At 43.9% G+C, this 26,395-nt stretch overlaps 1 protein-coding gene across 2 annotated transcripts in view; it reads left to right on the top strand.

Annotated features, from left to right (window-relative positions):
- Positions 1 to 26,395, top strand: part of ZFP64 (ZFP64 zinc finger protein) — a 74,701-nt gene that overhangs the window by 37,414 nt on the left and 10,892 nt on the right. Inside the window, exons 1-3 of one of the 2 annotated variants that reach the window (XM_019726075.3) lie at positions 12,870 to 15,587; positions 20,737 to 20,886; positions 21,141 to 21,203. In XM_019726075.3, coding sequence (XP_019581634.3) covers positions 15,482 to 15,587; positions 20,737 to 20,886; positions 21,141 to 21,203 — 319 coding nt within the window. In that variant the 5' untranslated portion in view covers positions 12,870 to 15,481. Of the gene's footprint in view, positions 1 to 12,869; positions 15,588 to 20,736; positions 20,887 to 21,140; positions 21,204 to 26,395 lie in introns of those variants that run through there. The other variant, XM_019726073.3, reaches the window with a different exon arrangement.

Consider the following 26,395-nt stretch of genomic DNA (forward strand, 5'->3'; position numbering starts at 1 on the left):
TGAGCAGACAGGATGGAGGTGCCTGGCCAACTGGAGGTGCCTCAGTTCTCTTAGTAAGCCCATGTTTCTTGGGCACCTATGGTGGGCCAGGTACTTGCTGCCTCCCACAACTCATTCTCCAAAAATCACGAGTGGACCGGAGGAAAGCGCTGAGATTTCTCACCGCACAATATTGGCATCTCAGTCCTCAGGAAATGGATCTGTTTGCACACATATCACATGTACCTTTTTTTAACACACAAAGGTGTATTTCTTTGTGTGTTTAAAACATGGCTTCTTAGGCTCGTCAAGATTTTTACAAATTATAAGTAACATAGTACTTTTGAATATTGTTCCTTAAACCAATCTTTTTTATTTTTACAAAAAATGTTAGGTATTAACATTTTTAAAGAATTACTTTAGGCAGTAGTTAAATTTTTAATCCTGATTTTGTGGTTCTTGAGCAATGATGACCATAATTTATCGTGGGCTATGATTTTCCAGTATTATCTTTCCCTGAGAGTTATGCCACTGAATTTCGAAGGTGGAACTGGGTGATATTTAATTATTAAGAAAAGGGGGATTATAGGGAGAATGAATGTTCTGGACACCATCAGCTGTTACGATAGAGTCAGTTCCCTGGTGGACTCATTCCAAGTACATGAGTGTAACTTGTAACAGCGCCCCGGGAGCTATGAGGACACTAGATTGTACAATCAAGCCTTAAAGCAGCTTATTGTCTAGAGTGCAATTGTTTCCTGTCTTATGGTTTCCTCCACCAAAATGATGGATCCTGAGGGCTGAGACTGATTCTGACCAGTCAAACCCCTGAACAGAAATGCTCAGTCCGTCAGTCAGTCAGTCAGTCAGTCAGTCAGTCAGTGTTTCTTGAGCACCTACTATGTGCCGGGGGCCGTTCCAGAAACTTAGGAGGTATCAGTGAGCAAACAGAGAGTGACTCTTCCTCTTACGAAGCCTCCCTTCCAGTGTGGGGAAACAGACAATACATGTAAACAGAATTCTTAAGTATATTATTCAGTGTCTCAGAAGGTGCTCAGGGCTTGAGTGGGAGAGGTGGGGTGATTTAGTATGGGGAAAGGAGTTGCAGTTTTAAATGGGGAGGTCAGGGAAAGCCTCCCTGAGAAGTTAAGATTGGAGCAAAGCCTGGTATGAGTGATGGGGGACCCATGTGAGTATCAAGAGGAACAGAGTTCCAGGCAGAGGGAACAGCCAGTGCAAAAGCCCTAAAACAGAAACGTGCCCGGGGTGTTTGAGGTTAACGCGGCCAGAGAACAGTGAGCAACAAAGAGGAGAAGGTAGTAGGTGGGTTAAGCGCAGTATTATTCTCTATATTTTCCGCATGTCTGACGTATTTTATAATAATAACTAAAACAGTAGTAACAGTTGCATTCATTCAGCAAACACTAATTGCCAAAGGGGCATGTGATGGTGATGACACAGGTAGACAGGATCCTTGCTCTCCGGGAGTTTACAGTCTAGTGAGGCTGAGAGGCAAATAAACATTTGCCACAGCATGTAAATGTCCTAGCGGGGGGGGGGGGGGGGGAAATAGCAGCATAACAGGGAATCGTATGGTCCAGATTTAGAAAGCACAGAAGAGACTCCCCGTGGGAGGTCCAAGTGATAAATACAAGTCACACAGTTGGAAGCAAGGGACAAGGAAATGGAGGATGAGCATTCTAAAGTGGACTGGAACATTTGAAGGTCTGGAGGAAGAGAAGTCACTTATAATTGGAGCATTTTTCTAGAAGGAAAGGGAAAACAATTTAGAAAGTTTGGTGCTCCTTGGGGAGTATTAGCTCCTGGAAAGTTTGTTTGTTTCTGGAGGAAAAAAATACTACATTTCTACCATATATATAAAAGGATCATACAATTTGTCATCCAAACTGGGACACCTTTAAGAGTGAGGTGGCACTATTGATAATTCCGCTCGGAGAACAGGTATAACTCATCTTCCAGTATATCATTACTTCTGATAAAAGGTCAAGCCCAGAAGCTATAAAATAATGACTGATGCTTCACCCTAGTGGTGCAAAACAGAAACACAACCCAACAAGACAAAAATTAGATTTTCACATCCTATGGGGTCAGTTTTCCAGAAAAAAATAACAAGTCACATGCCACAAAGCTGATCAGACTTTGTGTTTTCCATCTAATGCTTTAGATAAAAAAATTATTTACTGCCAATATATCTATCAGCCTTTTTATTATTAGTCATCTGTTTATTCTTAGTCATGTGATTGTATTCCTGTTTTCAGTGTTAGTAAATGTAGGAGAAGAAATTGTTGTTTCCAGTTCATCCCTCCATCCCTGGTACAGAATTATATTGATCCACCTTTGCCCATGGGCATCATGGGGGATGGAATGTGCTTCCCTGTCTCATTGTTTGGGGCCAAATCATGTGATTTGCTTTGGCTAATGGAATACTAGTGGACCTGATGGGAAGAGGGGCTTTAAATGTGCCTGTATGATTTGGCTCATCCTCTTGCTCTCGTGTGACCTGTCATAAGAAGAACATGCCCCATGTAGCTGACAAGAAATAAGCAGGCAACATGGACCTGACCTCAACCCAGCCCGCAGCCTAGAGCCAAACTCAGCAGAGCCACAACAAACTCACAGACCTATAAAAAAGAAAATGAGTATTTCTTGTGGAAAGCCACTGAGATTTTGAGGTTGTTTTGTTACACAGCAAAAACTGACTGATACAGGAGACTATTAGTGAAATCCTTAACTTATGACTGCCTAATGAATTGCCACACCCAGTGTCCAGTATTTATTTAAATGAATGAAACGATATCTTCCCTACAATTCTACTTTAAAATCACTCTCAATACAAGTATGATGAAAAAAGTATTTGTACTTGGAAAATTTGGATGCAAATACAGCAAGTCTCTTCTTCCTATCTCATCTTGCCTCCTTTTCCTTTCTTTTTCTCCCCCCTGCCTTTTTTTCTTTTCTTTTCTTAATTTCTGGTCAGTTTCCTTTCATGGGAAAGAGAGGAAAGGAAAACCTGCCCATGGGACTTCTCAACCAATCTACCTAAAACCCATTAGTCTCCATATGGGCATCTATATGAAGAAGCAGGATTTTCCCTGTTGGCTCTGAGACCCAGCCTCTCCCAGGAGAAGATACATGAAAGGAATAAAGTGCTGGAGATGCCTCAGCTTTTATGAGACTTTATACTTTAAGTTACCATGTATCTTCAGAAAGATAAGCAGAGTGAAGATTAATTTGAAAGATTCATATGTTGAAGGCTCAACAAGAACTAAAATTCTTTACAGACTGTCTTTCAACCTAATCCAGTGTAGACAGCGTAGACACATCCAAATTACTTTTAAGCAGGAGAGTAAGTACCGCCATTCAAAGATCCACCCCTCCCACTTTCAGCTTCAAATGGGGCTGACACACTCCCTACAGGAGGGGAGGGCATGTGTCCCATGGTTGGCCAATCATTGTACCCCATGACCTTGGTCAAAATTATTGGTCGAAAGCAGGGGTCAGCAAATTTTTTTCTAAAGCCACAGAAATTGTTGCTGGTTTCAGCAGAAATAATTGATAGTAAATATTTTAGATATAGAGGATCATCTGATCTTGGCTGCAACTACTGAACTCTGCAATTTTATCACAAAAGTAGCCATAGACAATACACATAAATAAATGACACTATGTTCCTATGAAACCTTATTTACAGAAACAGGCAGTGGGTCAGATTTAGCTCACAAGCCGTAGTTTGCCAACTCATGGTCTAAAGGTTGGGCCTATCACCCAAGGCAAACCAATCAGGCCTAACCAGGGCTGAATCCTGGGACTTTTGTTTGAATGATTGGGGGAAAAGCACTTTCTTTAACTTTTTCTTCCTTGGAACTGTGAGGATGTAAGGCTGGCACTACCAAAACTTCCAAATAGAGATGTATTATTTATCTATTGCTATGTAACAATTTACCTCAAAACTTAATGGCTTAAAGCAAAACATATTTATTATTTCAGAGTGTCTGCAGTTCAAGAATCCAAGCATAGCTTAGCTGGGTCTTCCATCTCAAGCTTCTCACAAGACTGTAATCACATTGTTGGCCAGGGCTGGGGTCTCATCTGAAGGTTCAAGTGAGGCCACATTCGCTTCCAAACTCACTCATGTGGTTGTTGGCAAGAGTCAGTTACTTGTGGGTCATTGGGCTGAAGGCCTCATTTCCTCACTGGCTGTTGGCCCGAGGCTGTCATCAATGTCTTGCCACTTGGGGCTGTCCATAGGACAGCTCACAACATGATAGCTGCTTTCCTTAAGGGTGAGCAAGCTAGAGAGAACAAGACAGGGTGAGCAAGAAGGAGGAAGCCAGAGTCTTTTTCTAATCTCATCTCAGAAGTGACATTCCATCACTTTTGCCAAATTCTGTTCCTTAGAGGTGAGTCTCTGGGTCCAGTTCGACTCCTAGGGGAGGGGATTAGCCAAGAGCAAGACTATCAGGAGGTGGGGCTCAGTAGGAACCATGTCAGAAGCTGCCTTCCCCATGAGAGAACTGCCTGACAGCCCTAAACAGTGGATACTGCAATAATGCTCTTTTCACCAATGAGAAAACCAAGATCCAGTAATGTTAAACCATTTGTTCCAAGCTCTAGAACTATGACTTGCCAGCTCTGTCTTACATCAGAGTTTATATGTTTTTGAACATTCATTAGACTACATTACTTTTCAATGATTGTGTCTTTGGTGAAATATCATGCATTTTACTTCTTTGTAGAAACTTAATCAACCCAGCCCCTCAAGCTAAATACATTTACCATATTGGTTGGTTGGTTGATTGATTTAGCAACCCAGAAGCTCCTCAGGCCTGCATACTTATTGCAGGGGACTTTTTCCTTATAACTTTGAGAGGAAGGCCAGTTGGGTGTTTATTACGCCCACTTCTCAGGTGATGAAACTGAGGCCCAAAAGTCATGGATGCACATTGTTCACTGCCAGACAGGCAATGCCAAGATTCATCATCACACTCAATTCCCCCATTCCATTTGCTACCTTGGACTTGTGCCTCTAACAGAACAGAGAGAGAAGAGATGGAGAGACTCACACCTTTGCAATATGGCAAGCAGTTTGACGTCAAGCAGAAATGAGCTAAGAGGAACAGGGTGCTCTGGCACAGACTGTTAATTATACCCCAATAGTGAGTGTGCTCTTCTTGTTAGGACTAGTACCACTGACATTTTTGTGAGGTCATTAGTGAATAGTTCATACACTCATAATGTCCAAATAGTAAAACTATATAAGATGGTATATACTAAGATGTCTCTTTCCCACCCTTTGTTCTCTTCCTGGTCCTTATGAGTAGCTGTTTTTATTGATCTCTTTTTCTTTTTTTCTTTTGACTTATTGACTTATTGGGGTTTCCCCAGTAGCAAACACTAAGACAAGGATTAGAGGGCAAGCAGTTTACTTGGGAAGTGATCCCATGAAACACCAATGAGGGGAGGGGAAGTGAGGAAGAGGAGAGTAGGAGTGGATACATAAGTGTGTTCACAACACTGTTGCCACTGTGATGGGAAGCCCTGAGAGACAGGAAGGAACTGAAGCTTCAAGGCAAGGGAGCTGGGGATCCACCAATCCCCGGCATGCACTGACGGAGGGCTCCTCCCAAGGTGGTGGGAAGAGACTAATAGCCCAAGTCATTCAGGCTGCTGCACAGGTGGACAGAGGGATGCTGGTCACCAGAGAAAACCCTTAGGAAAAGAAATGCAGGTACTGGCAGTTAAAAGTCAGTCCAGCATGCACCAAGGTGACATGGATGAGGGGATATGAGTGGGGCATCAACAGCATTTGCTATGCTGTGTAGCCTTCCAGTGTTTCTGTATACAAATTCATAAGCAAATATGAATATACTCTTCCATTACCCACTTCCCTTTTGCAATATATGCTATACATATATATATATATATGAGATATATACAAACATATATATCGAGGGTGCCAAAAAATGTATGTACATTTTAAGAAAGAAAAGCTGTATTAAAATTGTAATACTTGATATATACCAGTAACAAAAGATGAATATAAGTATGTGTATACATTTTTTGGCACCCCCAGTATATCATAAGCATACTGTATACACCGTATTATCCCTTTCTTTTTTCACTTATATATTCAGAGATCTTACCATATTAGTACATAAAGAGCTTTATCTTTTTTTTTTTTTTACAGCTGTAGCGTATTCCATTGTGTCACTGTACCAGTTTACTCAGCAAGTGTCCTGTAGACCAACACTTGGGTTGTTCCCAGGCTTTTGCGATTTCAAAGAGTATTACAATGAATAATCTTGTAGATGGGTCATTTTGTGTGTATGCCTGTGTCTCTGTAGGATAAATTCCCAGAAGATCTCCGAGGTTTAGTTGGGCACACAGCCACCCTATTAGAATCCACATTCCCAGACTCCCTTGCAGCTACATGTGACCATGTGATGAAATTCTGGCCAATGGGGCACAACCAGAAAGACACACACTCTTGGTCACCTCTGTAAAAGGCAGTTGCTTGCCCTCCTCTTCCTCTTTGCTCCTTCCCATGGCCTGGACCACTGGTGTGGATCTTTGCCTTGAGGAAAATGCTCCAGGGCATAGTAAAGCCATAAGCTAGGAGATGGGTCCCTGGATGATGTCTTGGAGCATCACTGAGCAGCAATGAACCTTCTATTGTATTTAAGTCACTTTTATTCGATCTCTGTTAAAGAATCCAAAGCAATAATCTAATTAAATATGGGATCACATGAAGGCCCATATAATATAGCTGAACTAAGTGTTCCAAACACACCCCTTCTGTCTTTTTCACTGATGTATCCCCAGCACACCTGGCACAATATAGGTATTCAACAACATCAATAAATTTACAATAATTGTTATTTTTTAAATAGTTTTAAAAGATACTGTAGTATAAGGGTAGTAGGTAGATGCCTGTCAATAATAACAACTAATATTCTTGATTATTTACTGTTTGTCAATCCCTTTACAAGTATTCCCTTTTACTACTCAGGAAAACCATTTGAGGTAGTTAGAATTATCCTCATTTTATAGATGAGGAAACTGAGGCTCAATGAGGTTAAGAATTTGTTCAAAATCACACATCTGTGAAGAGCTGGACTCTGGTGAGATATAATGCACATTAAAATGTCTTCTAAAATAGTACTTAGCATAGGCGAGCATCTGTGAATATTCACTGTTTTCTTTGTCATATCATTACCGCCACCACCATTGTTGTTTCTCAGGTGACGAGAGGTCAAGTAACCTTCCCAAACTAGCCTGAAATCTGCCTCTGGATGTGTCTGAGGTTTGATAGGGGGAGGGGAAAGGAGCAACAGGAAATGATGGAATCAAATCCTGCTTGCCGTTTCCCCCTTCCCCACTCCTTCACCTTATCTCCAGCACGCCACCCCCCTCCAGCCAGACTGAGGTTCCTCAAAAGTGCCATCTCTTTTCCTCACTTCTTTGCCTACCCAAACCTTATTCATCCTACACATCTGGGCTTAGGAATCTGCCTCTTCCAGGAAGCTTTCTCTGACCTCTCTGTGAGTCTTTGTCATACTGTCTTGTAACTAACTGCATGTTCACTTATTTTTCCTCCTGATTATTCTGTGACTTCTTTAAAGGTCTGCATTTCTAGAGGTTAGCATAATGCCTCACACCAAAAGGAGCTCAGTTAATGTTTGTTAACAAATGAATGGCTCTGGAACACACCCTAACAGAAGATGTCAGTCAGAGGCACTGTGTGGCATAAGACGTGGAAACATGAAAAGAACCTGAAAATGACAATCGGTCTGGGTGATTTCAGTGTTGCCAGAAAGGGATCAGAAACTCATTTTTCCTAGGAATAGGTGAAACAACTGACCACCCCCAGGCCACCACACCTGCCCCAGGTCTAGGAGCTTCAAATTCCTATTCTTGGACAGCATTCCTTTACAGGTCAGGAACTTCCACACATGTACCGTGTTTCCTCGAAAATAAGATCTAGCTGGACAATCAGCTCTAATGCATGTTTTGGAGCAAAAATTAATTTAAGACCCGGTATTATATCATATCATTTATATTACATTACATATTTTTTATATTATGTTATGTTATATTATATTATAAAGACCCAGTGTTATATTATTGTAAAATAAGACCAGGTTTTATATTAATTTTTGCTCCAAAAGACACATTATAGCTGATTGTCCGGCTAGGTTTTATTTTCGGGGAAACAGGGTAGAAGCCAGCAGGTGAATTGGAGCCTGTTTTTTCTATGAAAAAAGGCCCTGATCCACTGTTGCCCACACCGTAGCCTCCTCCAGTATTTCCTCATTCCAGATTCTAATCCATAAAGGGGAGTGGCAGGGGTGGGGGCAGAAAGGAAAAAGGAGGAAGACGTGAGGAATTGTATACTGTTTATTTACATTTTCAACTAAGATTGTGCCCTAGTGACTTTTTAACTAGTTTCTTACTTTCATTTTAATGTAAAAAGTTACATGTGCTGATGGGAATGCAAATTGATGGTTGGAAAGTAGTTCGGCATCTCCTAGGAAAGTTGAACGGGAGCAAACGCTGTGATCCAGCTATTCCTCCCCCACCCTGCACTTCTCAAACTTACAGAGCATGAGAATCACCTGGGGATCCTGTTAAAATGCAGATTCTGACTCCAGTGTGTCTCAAAATTTAACATGGACGCAGGTCACCTGGGAACCTTGTTAAGTAGCGGATTGTGCTTTCTGTGCTCAGACTGTAATGGGCAGAAGGATGACCTGGAGATCTTGTTAAATGCAGATTCTGGGCGTAGAGAAACTTACACACGTGGATCAGGAAATCTGTGCATGAAGGTTTATAGCTATCCTGCTCATAACTCACCACCCACCGGCAGTGGAGGTGGAGACAAAATGTGGTGTATTCATACAATGGAGGTTACACGAGAGTAAAAATGAACAAACGACAGCTGCCTGCAGCTACATGTTGACACTCACAAACTTAAAGAAGCAAGTAAGGCAAACTACTCATGTATTTCCAAAAGTCACCAAACTAAGCAACATGGCATTTCGGTGATAAAACTGTTTTAAATAATCATTACGCCAAGTTAGAGACCGTGGAAGAAGGTAGCAGAAGGAAGAAGCTAGTGGATGGGAACATGTGAAGAGTTTCTTTGGTACGAAGAATATTCTGGATCTAAAGCTAGTGGTTACACAGGTGTTGTCTTAGCCCTTAAATTGCACATTTATATTTGATACACTCTTGTATGTGTGCCAAAATTTACGATTTGAAATTTTAAAACTTAAAAGATTGCAAAAAAGTACATATCAGTAGCAAGATGTCAGTCACTCAGACAACTGGCATCACAAGTATTGCTGTCCTGTCCTCGGGGATAACTCCTGTGAGACCAATTCCCTGGTGTCCTCTGCATTCACAAGTGTGTGTGTGTGTGTGTGTGTGTGTGTACATTAAATTTTATATAGACGTGCTGATAGATATGTATGTATTTCCATACATATTTATACATACACACAACAGCATAATTTGTTTACTCTTTCTGTCCTTTGAATATTTCACTTAATGTGTCTTGAAGAATATCTGTTCCGTATCAGTGCACACAGAAATACATCTTTCCTTGTACGGTCATATAGAATTTATTCCACTGTATGACAGAACCATAATTTAGTTAATTACTTTAATTATTACTTTTTAACTATAAAGTAGTATGTGAATACATTCCCTGTTTTTTTGAAAGGAAATATTCTAAAGGTAATGTTCGCTTACACACATACGGAAAATTTAGATTCTTCAATCCTTCCTCCCCCAAGCTACTGTGACGCCCGCTCCTTGCTGAACACATAGCCAGTGTGTTTCCTTCCAATACCTTTTTATTCTGGGTTTTCATGTGTCTCCACTGGAAACATATATGGATTCAAATATGTGTTTATGTCTATGTGGAACTTGCTTTTCTTCTTCCATGCAGTGTATCTGGAGCGCTACCCGTGCTTGTAGACATCAATTTGGCTGACTTTTATTTCCTGCCTGGTATTCCATGCTACGGCAGAACCTCAGTTTAACCATTCCCCTGTTGATGGGCATTTAGGTTGTTTCTTAGTTGTTTTTGCTATGACTGTGGTGTTGCAACAAACATCATTGAACATACTCCCTTGTGCATCTGTGAAGATGTTTCTCTGGAGAAGACGAGATGGGAAGGAGAATTGCTAGATCATTGATCATTGGCAGGGCACATTCAAAAACTTACTGCCCCACTGCCCTCCAAAGTGGCTATAAACATTCATACTCCCACTAGGAATGCATTAGGAGACCAATTCCCCCACACTTTTGCTAACAGTGTTATCAGCCTTCTTAATTTTTATGGAGCTGGTAGGTGAAAAAAAGACAGAGGAATTTATGGTTATTAATATTCATTCCCCTTATAATTAGCGAGGCTGAACAACTCTTACACATTTTGCCCAGAATCTGCATTTAACAAGATCTCCAGGTCATCCTTCTGCCCATTAAAGTGTGAGAAGCTCAGAAATCAGAATCGGCTTCTTAACAAGGTCCCTAGGTGACCTGTATCCATGTTAAATTTTGAGACACACTGGAGTCAGAATCTGCATTTTAACAAGGTCCCCAGGTGATTCTCATACTCCGTAAATTTGAGAAGTGCAGTGTGGGGGAGGAATAGCTGGATCATAGCATATGCTCACCTTTACTACTATGTGTGTGTGTTTAATCTTTTCTATTCAGTCAGGATATAGAACAGTATTGCAATTTATCTTAACTTGCATTTACTTCACCGTAAGCGAGCTTGGACATTTTATTTTTTTTAATTTCTTATGAGCCAGATTTTTCTTTTCTGGGAACAAGCTAGTCACTGAATTTTCCTGCTTTGCTTCAAGCACACCAAAGCTGATTTCCTTCGAGCCTTTGTTGTCATTTCTTCTCCCAGGAATGTCATCTCCCTGGTTCTTCCCATGGCTGCCTATTATATTCACATTTTAGCTCAAAGGTCCCTTCTAGCCAAAGTCAGATATTCCGTCTGCTACTACCCTGTCACTCTGGATCACACCACCCCTTTTCATCTTGATCGTGGCATCTGTCATTATCTGAAATGACCTTGTGCATCCATCCATTCATTCCTTCTCTGACTGTCCTGCTAGATTTTGTCTGTCTTGCATATCACTCCATACCCAACGCCTGGAACAGAGCAGGCAGTAGCGTGGGCACAAACATTTGTTATCAGATGAACTAATAAATTAATTCCTAGCAGAAGAAGAAATAAGATTTGCCTCAGTCTAGCTTTATACCCATTGGGGATCATTTGTACCTGGATACACATTTACTTGTTCCGTCCTGTATCCATCATGGAGAATAGTTGTGGTCATGACAGAAGTCAAATGAGGTAAACATGACCCAAGCGAGGAACTGGAACCCACAGGAGGCCCAGGGCAATCAGAGAGGTGATTATAATTTATTTTTATCATCTCTCTTAAAACAGAAAGCAATTCCTTGAGCAATGTTAAGTGAATAGTATTAAATGAGTCATTTCATATATATATTGAAACATGGAAAGTCTGCAGCTCAGAATTGAGGACTGTCAACACAGGCTTGTTTTGACCCGATTTACTTCCATGGAAAACAGAGTATCTGCCTACTTCACTGGCACCACCAATTCTAGGTGAGTGTTAGCTATTATCACAGATCACTGGAACTCTTACTCTGTCATCGTAAATAATAATTAATCCTTAGAGAGTACCGCCTCTGTACTGCACATTGTTCCATGTACTTTACACATAGGAATTAATTGGTCCTCAAAGCCACCCTCGCTGTTAGCATCGCCATGTTACTGATGAGAAAATGGGCACAAAGCAGCTTTCTCAAGGTCACCCGGTAACAGCCAGGACTCTACCTCAGGCTGGCTCTGTCTGTGCACTTAGTTATTATGCTACACTGCGTCTGGAATCTTTATGATGCTTTGTAAAGAGATGTAGAGTGACCAGGAGAATCTTTTGTATAGTTCGCCCCCCGAGGTGTAGTATTTATCTCTTGGCAAAATACTTAAGAGGTATAAAAATTACAGAGATTCTCCATTTTCCTTTTACAAAGTGACAAGGGTTGAAAAGTTATTGACTTTCTCTGTGAAGAAAGGGAACTGTCTAACAACCACTAGGGAGGGTAATATCAGGATAACGGTGACATATAAAGAAAAAGTAACCACTTTGCAAGAGAAACATCCCATGGAGAAAGTATTTCGGAATGCATGTTTGGCCGTGATTCCCTTGTTAAGCGATTTTGTTGCTGAAAACAGTGAAAAGTTGTCACTTATAAAAACCTCTACTTGCCTGTTTAAACTTAGCAACAGAATTTTCTAATCTGTTTATACATCTTCCAAATAAAGAGCTTCAGGGGGTTTGAAATCCAATTGTTAAAGATATACTAGTGATGCACCGTCTTCAGTTGAATTTGCAAAAGCCCCAGGTTGATTATCAGGAAAGATGAAAATCTACCAGATGGATTTCAAAAAAAAATTGAACAGTCAATTTGTATAATTGGCAAATGGGATTGAAAAAGGAGAATAATGACTTATTAAGCACAGCCAATGATACTTGGCTTTCATTTGGATCTCTATATCCTGTGAGTTACAGTTTTACAATTTTTCAGTTATGACCCTTGAAATCAAGCCATTAAAACCAAACATGGTAATAAACTGAATTTAGGATCATAATTCTGAGTGGATGTGTTATAAAATATTAAAACAATGCCTTCAAAACAATGAAACAAATTTAATCCATTTGCTGTCATTCTATTTATGGAAAACATTAATAATTTTTACTTTAATTTTATTGAATTAACACATGCAAGGAAAATGCAAATCAAGACCATAATGAAATAGCATTGAATATCAATTTGATTGGCAAAAATTAAGACATCTGATAATACCAAGTGTGGGAAAGGATGTGGCTGCACAGTATCTCTCCCATTGCTGGGGACGTGTCAATCAGTGCCACCACTTTGGCATTATCTCTTAGTCACCTACAATTTAACCAATGCGTACATTCACTTAAGAAACTGACACTGTTTAGAAAGATCATAAATTACAGCCACACTATACACATGGCCATGATCAGACCAGAGAGATGGCATAGGAGATAAAGCAATGAAAAGGGGAGTGGTTGGGGGGGGTGCATCATAAAACCCTAGTGCCCAACAACAGGGGAGCGGATGAATGAACCCTGGTATGTTCATACTATGGAATATTATACATCAGTCAAAATGGAAAAAGGACAGTGACAGCAATTTGCATGATCTTAGCACTACAATAACCAGGGGAGGGGAGAGGAATTCCAGAAAGATTACACACCCTTTTTATGAGGTTCTTTAAAAATTAAAATCGTGGGGTTTTTGTTTGTTTGTTTGTTTTTAAGAATACATGTAAGTGCAGCAAAAAACCTGCTGAAAAGAAAAAAGGAATTAAGTATGTAAGGTTTAGGTTAATGGCTATTAAGTTGGGGGAAAAGGGGGTCATATGAGAGGTGTAAGTTATGGTCAAGGTCCTAGTTTTGGGTGGTGGATTTCCTGGTATTTGTTCTGTCCTGATAAGGCAAGGAACAAATGAACCAAATATAGGCCAGCAATGGATCAGATGGGTCAGTAATGATAACACGTTATGTAGCAAGAACTGATTAATCCAATTGTATGCACTTGAGCTGAAGGGGGGCGTGGATACAACACAGGTACACACCTCAAGCAATCTAAAGGGGTGTCAGATGTCTCCCATCAACCGGCTGGGTGCACCTCCCCTTTCAGCTTCCCCAGAGGCAACCACTGTCCCGTTTATCCAGTATCCTGAGACACTCCAAAAGGAGACACGACACACCCAAGCACAAACGGATGTTTTCCAATGGTTTTACATATACGTGTAGCTACACACACACCACCCCCCAAAAAAAATCTTTAATCATTGCTTTCCATTTTTTTAAGCCTCGAAAACTTAACCTCAAGTGACTTCACCTGGCATTATGCAAACATCCCTAGAATCAACTCACAGCTTGAATATCAATGGAAAGGTGGAGGAAAACAGCTCAGTTTTCGAGAAATATAAAAAATGCCCTTTTCGCAGGCGGTCCCTTGGGCTTGCCAACCGTAACCACGCTGCAGGCGTGTTACAGGACGCTGCGAAGCCCCACCAGACCCTGGCGAGCCACAGCGGGAAAGCTCCCCAGCGGCGCTGTTAAAAATACAGGTTCCCAGGCCGGCCCCCGGATTCAGAGCTGAACCTGGGTCTTTTTTAATAAGGCCCCACGTGATTCTCAGGTTCGGGCAAGCTTGGGGCACAGCCCCGCTTTAAATAATAACCCCAATTTGAAGAAAGCAAACACCTGGGGATGTAGGTGGCTTTCGTGTTCCCTGTTGGATGTCGTTCGCCTGGTGCAAGGAGGGGTTCCCCGGCTCGGGTCTCATCAAGGTCCCAGCTAGTCTGAGCACGAATGCCAATTAGCGCACACACACACACACACACACACACACACACACACACACACACACACACACACCCGCCCCCAGGGCCACGCCTCAGTCACCTGCTGGGCGGGTCTGCGCCCCCTTGGCCAGGCGGTTGCTCCAGTGTGGTCTTAGACCCAGGGTGGCGTGGGGGCGCTGGTAGAAATACAGATTCCAGGGCGGCGGCGCCTGAAGCCAAAACTTTCGGAATCTGAATTTATAACCGGTTCCTCCCGGAACAGTGGTTCACCCTGCTGCTGGAGACCTTCTGGCCTCATTTAAATTTTAAATTCGAATATACAGCCAAGGATGAGAACCGCGCGTGGAGGTCGTGCTCCTCAACCTTGGCGAACGCTCCGAACAACCTGGGGAGCTTTAAAAAACAACAACAAAACCCCCCCGATACCGAGCGTTCAGTCCAGACCAATTAAGTCAGAATCTAAAAGCGCGGCCTCTGCAGCAGCCGCCGCCAGGGCTTCACCCGGGAGCTCGTTAGAAATCCAGAAGCTCAGGCCCCACCCCAGACCCACTCAGTCAGAATCTGCATTTTAACGAGATCCCCAGTGATTCGTGCGCACATTCAAGTTGGAGGAGAGCTGTGCTTCTGAAATTTTAATAGGCGCACGAATCACCTGGGGATCTCGTTAAAATGCAGACATGGTTTCTCAAACTTTAATGTGCATGCGAGTCACCCGGGGAGCTTGTTAAAATGCAGATTCTGGTGCAGCGGGTCTGGGGTGACGCCCGAGAGTCTGCATTTCTAACGAGCTCCGGGTTGATACGGGCTGCGGGGCCGCGGACCAAGCTTCTCCAGGACCCGGAGGCCTTGGCTCCGGGCCAATCAGCCGTCAGGGCTGGTGATAAATCGCCCTGCTCAGCTGCGGAGCAGAATTGCCGGGACATGCGCGCTCCGGCCAGGGGGCGGCGGTAATTTCTGAACTCCGGGACTTGGTGGGATGAAGTAGGCCACTCGTAGGGACTCGCCGGGAGCCGGGAGCGTCACGCCATGTCGCGGCGCAAGCAGGCCAACCCCCAGCACCTCCACTCCGAGGAGCCGCAGCCGGCGCGCGGGGAGTTAGCCGAGGCGGCCCGGGTAGTGGCGGGAGAGCCGGGTGAGTAGCGCTGGGGACGCCCCGCGCGTGGGGCTGGAGGCTGTTTCTTGGGTGTGCCCAGACTCGCGCAGGTGCGAGGTCCCGGCACCGGGCGTGGTAGGGCAGGTGGAGCTTCCAACTTGAATCCTGGGGCTCGGACCTCGACGTCCCCGCCCCCCCATACACACCGCCTTTGTCAATCACACCTCCACCTTAAATTTACCCTCTTTGGGTAAATCACGCCGCTCCCGCGTGGATTTCTCCAGCCACTCCCCCAAGCGCTACTAAACGGCGGTGCATATCCCAAACGCTCACGGATGCTCTGGCCCCCCTTCCGAGGCTGTCTTCGGGGTGTGTCGGCATCCTGGTTCCCGGACCTCTTTGGCGCTGGACTGGGGCTGCGCGCCTGGAAGGTGGGCGTTGAGCCCCACGCCCCGGATGTTCTCCTGGGGGATAGAGAAATATCTGGAAAATGTGTGAGCTTCTGTGGGGGGCCCGGGGCGAGGTGTTAGAGAGGGACACAACAGAGAGCAAGCAGGACAAAATTCCGGCCGTCCCTTGAGCTCATGGCCCAGTGGGGACGAGAGGGATGGCACAGGCGATAAAGCGGTGAAGCGCTGAGTGGTTAGAGGTGAGCGCTGGGAGAAAACATCCTAAAAGCGGGGAAGGAAGATATGAGGCCTGGGGGCAGGGGGCCTTTTCAAATGTATGGCCCAGGGAAGGCCTCACCGAGGAGGGCACCATCGAGTAAACATCTGGAGGTTGTGAGGGAGCGCGCCGTGGAGATGGCCGCGGGGGGGAGAGCATTCCAGGCAGAGGCAACAGCAAGTGCACAGGTCAGGGCGGCCGCGGGCTGGAGCCTCCAGCGGGTCGGATGAGGTCCCAGGGGTGATGTGGGCGCCTGGGGCTCCCGCGAAGGACTTGCCTTTTACTCTAAGAGAAGTGGAGCCATGAGGGGGAGGGGTTGTCGAGCGGGACAGGGCCACGGTGGGACTTACCAGGCTCACCCCGGCTGCCACGTGGCTAGAGGGGTCCCGGAGAAGCGGAGACACCGTCGGCTACCCTAAGGCCGCAGGGCACCATTTCTCATCCTGAGGTCGGTGGAGCCGCTACGTCTCAAACGTCTGCGGGGAGGGAGCTTTGCTAACTCGTTCAATTCCTCAGGCACCTCCCTACCCCGCCCCCCCCTGGAATCTCGGGGGTGGGATGGGGTCGGGAATCTGCATTCCTAAAGCACTTCCATTTCTGATTATCTTACAGTCAGACTATGACCCGGTAGGTTCCTGCTTGATCGTCTCCCTCCGCTGGTGGTTAGCCTGGTGGTTAGCGATACCTTTTTCTTAGCAAGAAAGTGGGAAAAGCAGTTTGAACTACACTTTGTTTCCTTCGCCCCCTCCCCTGCGTTTTCCTGTCGAGGGAAAGTCCCTTCTCCCCAGGGGTCCCTGTGGAGGGCTTTGATGACCACACCTTCCCAAGTGGTTGATGAAGGGGGCAAAACCGTAAGGAAGCCGCGACCGAATGAATAGTTTGTCTTTGAAACTAAATCTTGGCTGGATGGAACTACCATAACTCAAACCCAAACTCCCAAGGCCTAGAAAGGGAAGAGGTGGTTGGAACGGGAGGGTCTTTCTGGGGTGGGGCCAGGGCGCCTGCTAAGCCTCTGAAAGAGGAATTGGGGCGTTATTGGAGATGTTGAATCTTCTTGGGGGAAGCGAGTATAGAAGGCAATTCCTGAATGACCGCAGGCTGCTGTTCAGAGTGCGTGCTATGTGCTACTTTTTATTCCTGCAAACAGCGCTGGTCCTGGAGCCCTGCCCTGTGTGTGGAGGAATTGAGGAGAGTGTTCTATATTGTGCAGTACTGGGGTGCCCCCTCGCTTCCTGGGAGCGGGCATAATCAGAATTACGCCCCAAAATGTGCCTCAGTACCAGCCACCACTACCGAGAAAAAGCAGCTTTCCGATGGATAGGTTTTTTCCACCTGCATTTTTGGTCCGTGATACTGAGCAAAAGGCTCGCTTTTTTTTTTTTTTTTTTTTTTTTAAGATTGGGCCGCTCTTAATTTGCACATGGCTTTGCGACTCCAGTAGCTTTTGGAGGAAATATAATGGAGCAGGTCCATTGATAGGCTTTAATCACCACCAGTAAAAAAGAAGAAACAGGGGCAGGAAAACAACCTCACAAAAGGAATGTCAGCAGTTTCTCAAAGGGTTAAAATGTCCACTGTGCTAAACTGGGTTCTGTCAAATATGCACCTCTCTCCCCCTTTTCAGGCTACAAGGGTCTCTGCCCTGGCTGTACCTTTCCCAGGAGAGTGTGAGCTCCCCTGGATGTTTAAAGGTGAAGGAAGTCTCCTTGGGAAACCCCACTAGCCTCTCATCACGTTCTACCTGGATGACCCTTTATAGCGTTGGACAGTTTTCTGATAGCTTTAACCCATTGGTCTCCCTTCTCCCTATTTTCAAGTTTGCATTGCACAATACTTTTCCCTCTCTAAGAATCTAGGAGTTCACATGTGTGCACACCAGTGAATAAAACTGATAACATTTATGTAGTGCTGACTTTTGTACAAGGTTCTTCTACAGCCGCTAAAGAATTTAATCTTCATGTAAACCCATGAGATGGGGTGATTCCCATTTTACGGATGTGGAAACTGAGGAACAGAGAAGTTGAGTAACTTAGCCAGGGTCACACCGCTAATGATAGAACTGGAATTTGAAACTTACCAGCTGGCTTCCAAGTCAGTTCCCTAAATCTCTGTGCTTTGCAACCTTTCTCTTACATTTCTGCTTTTCAGTTTTACTTTGTTTCTGTGGGATTAAAACACTCAAGAGTTGGACGGCTTTCTTTCCTAATACGTGAATTGCTTAGTAGTACAAGTTTTTTTGTGTTTTCCTCTGAGGGACATAGCAAAGGACACCAGATCTGGCAAGTGTGGGTTCTGATCAGCTGAAAGCTTTTTGAGTGCCTCCTCTGAGCCAGTTTCTGTTCTCACAGAGCAGCCGTTCCCAAAAGTGCAGTCCCCAGACCTGCAGGATCAGCTGGGAACTTGTTATAATAGAAAAACTCCCAGCTCCCCTCTAGACCTAATGAATCAGGAACCCTAGAGGTGGGGCCCAAGGCACCCAGGTCTTAACAAGCCCCCCAGGTGATTCTGACATACATGTGTTAGAGAAGCATGGGCTTGACGTTGTGCTTCGATTTGAATGTGCAGAGGAACACCTGGGGATCTTGTTAAAGTGCAGGGTGATTCTGTAGGTGGGATGGGGCCCAAGGTTCTGCATTTCTAACAGACTCCCGTTTGTGCTGATAATCAGTGCTCTGTGAACGGCTCTTTGAGCAGCAAAGGTTTAGGGTAGTATGACAGTCGCTTGGGGAGTGCTTTAAAATGCAGGTTCCTGGGCTCAACCCTAACCACCCCACCTGGGAAATTACACTTGCCCCATCATTCAGGTGGTCCTGATCCAGGTTTGGGGGCCGTCCTGTGCGCTGTAGGATGTTTAGCAACATCCCTGGCATCTGACCATTAGATGCCACTATCACCTACATGTGCCCACATGATCATGACATTCACAAATGTTCTCTCGGGACAAAATGACCCCCAGTTGAGAGCCATCGGATGGGGTCACTTGTGCAGAGCCTGTTAAGGGGCTTTGAACACAAATACTCAGATGTGACAGCGACAGTCCTTTCTAACGGGAAGCCCTAGGATAGCATTTTCCTAACTCAGGCCACACACTGTGCTGAGACTTGACATTGTTCATCTCTTAACTCTACAACCCTGAGGTAGGTCAGTGATCCCTTTTTACAGATGAGTAAACAGGCTCAGAAAGGTTCGGTCAGTCGCAGATAGTCACACAGCTAGCATTATAGCTATGCAAACGCTGTGCCTAGAACCGAAACCCTCACCAACGTGCTTGTCTACAGCTTCTCAAGGTAATACAAGGTTTACCTTGAAAACGCCCAGGGAAAATGGAATCCAGCTTCTATACCTGGGGCAAACAAAAAGCCCTAGACCTTGACCTATAATTCATAAAATAATATCTGTGTTTTGGGTTTTTTGTTTGGTGTTTTTTTTGTTGTTGTTGTTTGTTTGAAGACCAGACATGGATAGCACCTCGGTTTTCCTTGGACTTAAATCTATCTGGAGAGACATCACTTTACAGTCTTTCAGGAGTACTTAGTATTTGTTACAGACATTTTTAAAACTACGTGTTAGATTAAACCCTGTGAAATTGCCTGACCACAGTGGGCCGTGAAAGAGGTGATTTCTCATGGTTCAACCTTCCTAACAGAGAAAAGGGTACAGTGAGCCCCCAGGCACCTGCCATAGGACTGCAGGTTGGTGACCTTGTTTCTTCCATTTACCTGTCCCCCTGCCCTGGATTATTTTGACACAAAGCAGACATATACATAACATGTCAAGATTCATCCTTAAATGATGAGATTGTTTTACATACTCTTAATTTCATCTTCATACCTTTAAAAAAAATCCCTTATCCAACTGTCAGGGAATGTCCATCTTCTCACTGTCTTAAATGGTTTGGCAATATGTTTAAATCAGGACCCGAATAAGGCTGTGCTATCACAGACCATCATCTCAAGTCTTTTAGTCGCTGGTTTTTCCTTCCACCTCTCTCCAGTTTACTTGTTGAAACCCGGCATTTTGTCCTGGAGAGCAGTGGTACTTAAAGGTGTGGTCTGTGACTTGTTACTGAACTGTGACAAAAGAAGCCCAGAGTAAGCATGAGTTCGCATTGAGCATAAGCATTTAAAAATAGCTTCACATTGTCACGACATCCTGCTCTCTGTTAGATCTAATTACAACATCTGGACTTTGATTTTTGTCTTATAAAAACTTGTCCTGTGATGGATCGGAAATTATCTTACACACTAGGTCTTTGAGAAGCGTTGATGCAAAGTTTTGCAGTCTGGATCTTGCCATTTGTGTCCCTGTCATGTTACCGTATTCTTTGGTCCCCTGTATTTCCTGGAAATTGGTAGAGAAAGAGGACTTTCATAAGACCACAGTGGCTTTCCGTTTTTAATTATTTGTTTTTCTTTCTTTCTGGAGAGGTGGTGAAGGGAGGTGAAATAAACCTGCTAGATTATAAGAGTTGCCCTAGTGATTCTATTTGAGAAATTAACGCTTCTTTTTGTCTCAATTTCAGCTTCAGAGCTAGATAGTGATGCTTCAAAACCAACTTGTCCCTCCACTGACAGCAGTGATGCCCAGAAAGCCTCTGTTGTGACCCTTCCTTCTGAGTCAAAGGAACAAACGACGACCCTTGGAGAGAGGACATTCAACTGCTGCTACCCAGGTAAATAAAGAATTCGGACACCCTGAGCCCCTTCTCTGTGCCAACCACTGTCATGCAAGCTCCGCATGAATTCGCTTGCTGAATCCTTGCAATCCTCTTGCATACTCACAACACGGGAGCGTCCTGTGGGTTCTAAGTGCCGCGTGGCATGAGAGCCCAGTGTGCAACTCACCAGAACCTCCGATTCATAGTAACTTCCTTTCTGAGGTTGTACTTTAAGAAAAGCTGGGTTTTTTTCCCCCCTTCTCTTCTAGGTTGCCACTTCAAAACTGTTCATGGCATGAAAGATTTGGACCGCCATCTAAGAATCCACACCGGTAGGTATCCATTCATTTGCTCAGAACTTTTAGTGTTAAAAACAAACTTAAAAAAAAATAAATAAATAACCAAAGAAATGGCTATGAATTAAGTGCTTGGGCATGTAGTGGTGAGCAGGACAGAAACAGTTTTCTGAATCTCTGCCTTATGAGACTTAGATCACAGCCCACCCCACTAGACTAACAAGTCATAAACAGGCAAAAATGGTAACTGTGACAGAGGCAAGAAAGAAGTGCTGAGAGAACCTGTAGCAGAGGGATTGGATCTAGGCTGGTCATGAAAGGCTTTTCTGAAGAGACACTTGACTTTAAGGGTGAAAGATGGCTATGTAACCAGACAAGAAGAGAAGGAAGCATTCTGGGCAGAGGGAGCAGCAGGTGCAAAGCCTTGGAAGGAGCAAAACTGGGGATAAGAGGATGGCAGAACTTGAACACAGATCCCCCAGCCCTCATCAAGCCTTCCCAGGTGGCAGGTCCAGCCAACATCTTGATTAGAACCTAACAAGAAACCTTTAGCCAGAATTAACCAGCTAGTCTGCTCCTATAGTTCTGAAATTTATTGAGATAATAGATGTTCTTCTGGGTTTTTTTAAATGGGTGTGAGATGAAGTTAGGTTGGCAGAGGGAGAGCTGCATGAGGCCTTGTAGTCATAGGAAACTGCATACCGTATTTCCCCCAAAATAAGACCTAACTGGAAAATAAGCCCGAGCATGATTTTTCAGGATGCTCATAATATAAGCCCTACCCCCCCAAAAAAGCCCCAGTTAAGATCGTCAGCTAGATGGACGCATTTAGTATGTCCGTTGCAACACATGACGGACATATTGAATTATATAATAATATTAATATATAATTAAATATAAATATTATTATCGACATTAATACTTAAAATAAATCATCATATAAGTTATAATTAAGTATCTGTAAATACTCAAGCGGGCGCCTTTGGACGAGAGGTAAACGCTTATGTAAACAGATGAACTCGAGACTTATTGCCAAATGACCAATCAGAATACAGACACATTGCACGAATAACGTGCGCACTTGATAATGAACGGATGTGGTTGTGTCTAATGTGAATCTTCATAATTCAATACATCATGTGTTGTAACGGGCGTACTTAATGCACTCGTGTGAAATAAACATTTTCTGAATTTTGGTGGCTGCAGTTTTTCGTCACGTTTTTGTGGACCATCATTCTTAACTGTCATCATTTTTGTTGCCACTCCTGTCTCATAAGTCTTCAGTTAACACTTGATTTAATGGTAGATTTAAAGGGAATAATATTTTGACCCCCAGACAAGATGAGTGCAAAAACAAAGAGATATTCTGTCGAGTACAAGAAAGGAATTATAGAGGACTCCCGGGGCAAGAATCTTACAGCTTTCTGCAAAGAGAAGTTGGATCTCCGAATGGTCTGAAAATGCTGAGCAGAGTACGATAACCTCAGTCAAAAGGTGGACAAGGGAAATACTAAGAAGCGCAAGTGTGGATCAGGTCTCAACCATTATTTCCTGAGCTGGAAGACATCATCGGTGAATGGATTGCTGCCAGGAGAGCAAAGGCTTTGGTTGTGCACAGGGTTGATATTCAAGCACTTGCCCTTGCAATGGCACCACAGTTAGAAATATCCCCAGAAGAATTCAAAGCATCACAACACTGGCTGGATGGCTTCCTTCAGCGATATGAACTGTCTCTAAGATCGACAACACTGTTCAAGCTGGAAGATACTGAAGTTATTAAACGTGCACTTGCATTCAAGTCCTCTGTTGATGGCATCGACTTTTCTAAATACCAACTCTCCAACCTGATTGCCATGGATGAAACTGCGGTGTTTATGGGCCAAGGATCTCAAACGACAGTTGATCAGAGGGGTGCCTCGTCAATCTACATTCCCTCCACTGGTTACGAAAGTGCACGTGTTACCTGTATTTTGACAATTTGTCTGGATGGAAAGAAAGCCCCACCTCTAATCATCACTAAGGGCAAGAAAAATAAGGTTGAACGTATTTCAGGCACTTATGTTCTTGAAATCGAAAAAGCCTGGTGCACACAAGCAGTCATAAGGAAGTGGGTCGATTTAATGCTGCCACTTGTTTTGTGAGGTGGCCAAAGAGGTCTGCTAGGCTGGGATTCAGCTGGCACTCATTGCGCTAAAGACATGAAGAACTTCCTTGCAGAGAGAAGAATAGATCAAATAATGATTCCCACAGGAATGACTGCCTATCTCCAGACTCTTGATAGTGCAATAAACAAGCCATTCAAGGACCATTTGCGCATGGAAATCAATGACTACATTGAAAATAGAATGGAGAGAAATCAGCGTGGAAACTTTGTGAAGCCTAGCCTGTAAGAGGTCGTGACTTGGGTGAAGAATTCCTGGGATAAAATCACTGAGAGCTGTGTTGCCAATGCACTACGAGCAGGCTACATGGACAAGAGGTGCTCATTTAAGGAGAGCTCTGTTGCTGGACATGAGAGATTGGGGCCAATGGTTCTATAGGAAATGGAGTCGCAAGAAATTCAAGCCGGAATTCGGGGTTTGGAGAGTTATGATGATGTTCCAGAAAAAGATGACATGACTGTATTTAAATAAATGTAGATTTTTGTACATGAATAAATGTAGATTGTTGTACATGAAAAAATAAGACATCCCCTGAAAATAAGCCCTAATGCGTCTTTTGGAGCAAACATTAATATAAGACCCTGTCTTATTTTCAGGGAAATACGGCAGGATGCTGGAACAAAGGATTGTCATGCTCTGTAACTAGAGTCTGCATACTACGGCCCAAGGGCCAAATCTAGCCTGCTGTCATGCCCATTTGTCCACCGATTGTCTGTGGCTGCGGTGGCCCTACAGTGGCGTTATTGAGTAGTTGCTAGAGAGACGATTGGTGTACAAAGCCTGAGCTATTTACTGTCTGGCTCTTTACAAAATTTTGTCAACTTTGGTCTCTAATGTAGACCCTGTACCAGGCTGTAGGAGTTAAGATACTCGTCTGTTTGCTCTGACAGAAACCAGTGGCTGGTTTAGGCGAGTTCAAAGTGAGTGACTCTGTCCTGAGGATATTGGGAGCAGTCATTCTCACCTGTGGTGGTGCTACTGCCATCTATTGGTGGGAGCAAGGGGGGGGGGGGGAACCAAAGGTTCTGCCAAAATCCTACAAGGCACAGGACAGGCCCTACAACGAAGAATTATCAGGCCCCAAATGTCAGCCATGCTAAGGTGGACCTAGAGAGAGAGAGGCAGGGGCTAGATTAATAAAATTTTATTGGAGTAACACAGCAGGATGAGGGTACAGAAAGTATAAGGCAAGGCTCAGTACCTGGTGGGGTTCACGGTGTCAGGGATGCAGATGTGGGGCAGACCAACTGCTCCTGTAGTGGAGGTATCCTTAGGCTGCTTCTCTGGGTCCAATGCAATTGCTCCAGTTTTCTGAATCTCTTACCCAATGGAAAGTAGACGAGGGGTCTCCTTCAGGGCATGGCTGGAGTAGTATCCCTCATGATTAGTGGAATAGTGAGATCCAACTGATGGTGGCTTAAAACCAAAGTGTTTCTGTTCTGTCCTATGACAAGTTAAGTCTGGTGGCCGGGCCCAGGTTTCAGTGACGCAGGCTCTTACTTTGTTGCATTGACATCCCAAGGATGTGCCTCTCGTTGGCCTGGCCTGAGACGGTTTACTGCCCATTCAAGGCACATCCAATACGTTACACACATCACTGGGGTTCGTGTCTGTTTGGCCAGAACTTAGTCACATGGCCACTCTTAGCTATGTCTGGCTCTGGGCCCAAAGAGAAGGTTCTGTTACCAAGGAAAAGGAGAGCTGACATAGGCTAAACGGTGTCGCTGACCCAGCTGTAAGTGGGAGGCAGGGATGGACATATACGTGTCATTTAAGGCTTCAGCCTGGATCTTGACCAAATGGGTAGAACAGTGCTTTTCAAATCCCTTTACACTTAAATCCCCAAAGAGCTTTTGTTTTATGTTTCAAGATCCTTTTACACTTAAAAATGGAAGAGCCTCAAAGAGTATTTTTTTATCTATAGTTATGGCATTCGCCATCCGAAACTTAAAATATGTATTCATTTAAAAGTAACAGTAAGCCTATTATATGTTAACATACCACTTTTATGAAAAGTAACTATTTTCCAAACCAAAAAGTGACGTTGTTTATACCTTTGCAAATCTCTTATGTCTGGCTTAATAGTCACCTGGATTCTCATAGCTGTTTCTGTCTATAATTCATTGTCCTGTATTGTTTTGGTTGAAACATATGAAGACAATCTGGCCTCACATTTGTGATTAGAAATGAAGGAGTATTTTGATAGCCTTTTCATATTATTGTTGTTTCATTAATGCTGTACCAAAACACAACAGATGGTAGTTTCTTAAAGATCAGCTGCTACATGGAATCTAAAACCATATCCATAAACTTTTCAAACTGTTAAGTTAAAATACATTGATCTCCTTTCTATTTTGAATTGTTTTACCTAGGCTTGATTTTTGACATGTTGTGCATTGGTTAGTTGGAAAACACTGGTTTCCCAACGTATGTGGTTCTTCCACATGTTGACCCATCTCGTTATACTATAGGAAAAAATCACTTCTGTTAATATTACCAATCACATCAGAAAAAAAAAAAAGAATGTATGAACTGTAAGCCTGGAGTAACAGATATGTTCTGAAATCCTAACTTTTCATTTTCGACCCTTAATGTTATCATTGCTGTATTGTTGGTAATTTTCCTTGAAATGACAGTCTCACTTAGTTCATTTGTAAGAGAATGTCTGCCAAATCCCAAATGTGGAGGGTGGGGGCTGGGGGGCAGGAGTTTGCCAGTTCTTTGAAATCAGAATGGTGCTGCGTGGAAAAAGCACTGAGTTTGCAGTGCAGCCACCACCCCACAAGTGTTCGTTTTCAAGACAACCAGTGTATTTTGGTTTGCAGCAAAAGCACACTATGTGGACTTCCCATTTCGTTACACAGAATGCTAAAAAGGCTTATTCAGGGAGATTTAATCAAAGCCATGGGAAAGCCTGGCGAGCAGTAAAAGCTGAGGGAAGCTGGCCCTGGCCTCACGGGGAGGGCAGGCAGAAGGGCAACACAGACTGAGGGGAGAGCTGGCCACCGTGTTAAGGCCTCACCCACGCTCCTGCATCAGCGTGTAAATGTCAGCAGTGAAAAAGGC

This window comes from Rhinolophus sinicus, chromosome 13 (genome assembly GCF_057876585.1).
Source record: "Rhinolophus sinicus isolate RSI-liver-muscle chromosome 13, RSI-T2T, whole genome shotgun sequence".
NCBI lineage: Eukaryota > Metazoa > Chordata > Mammalia > Chiroptera > Rhinolophidae > Rhinolophus > Rhinolophus sinicus.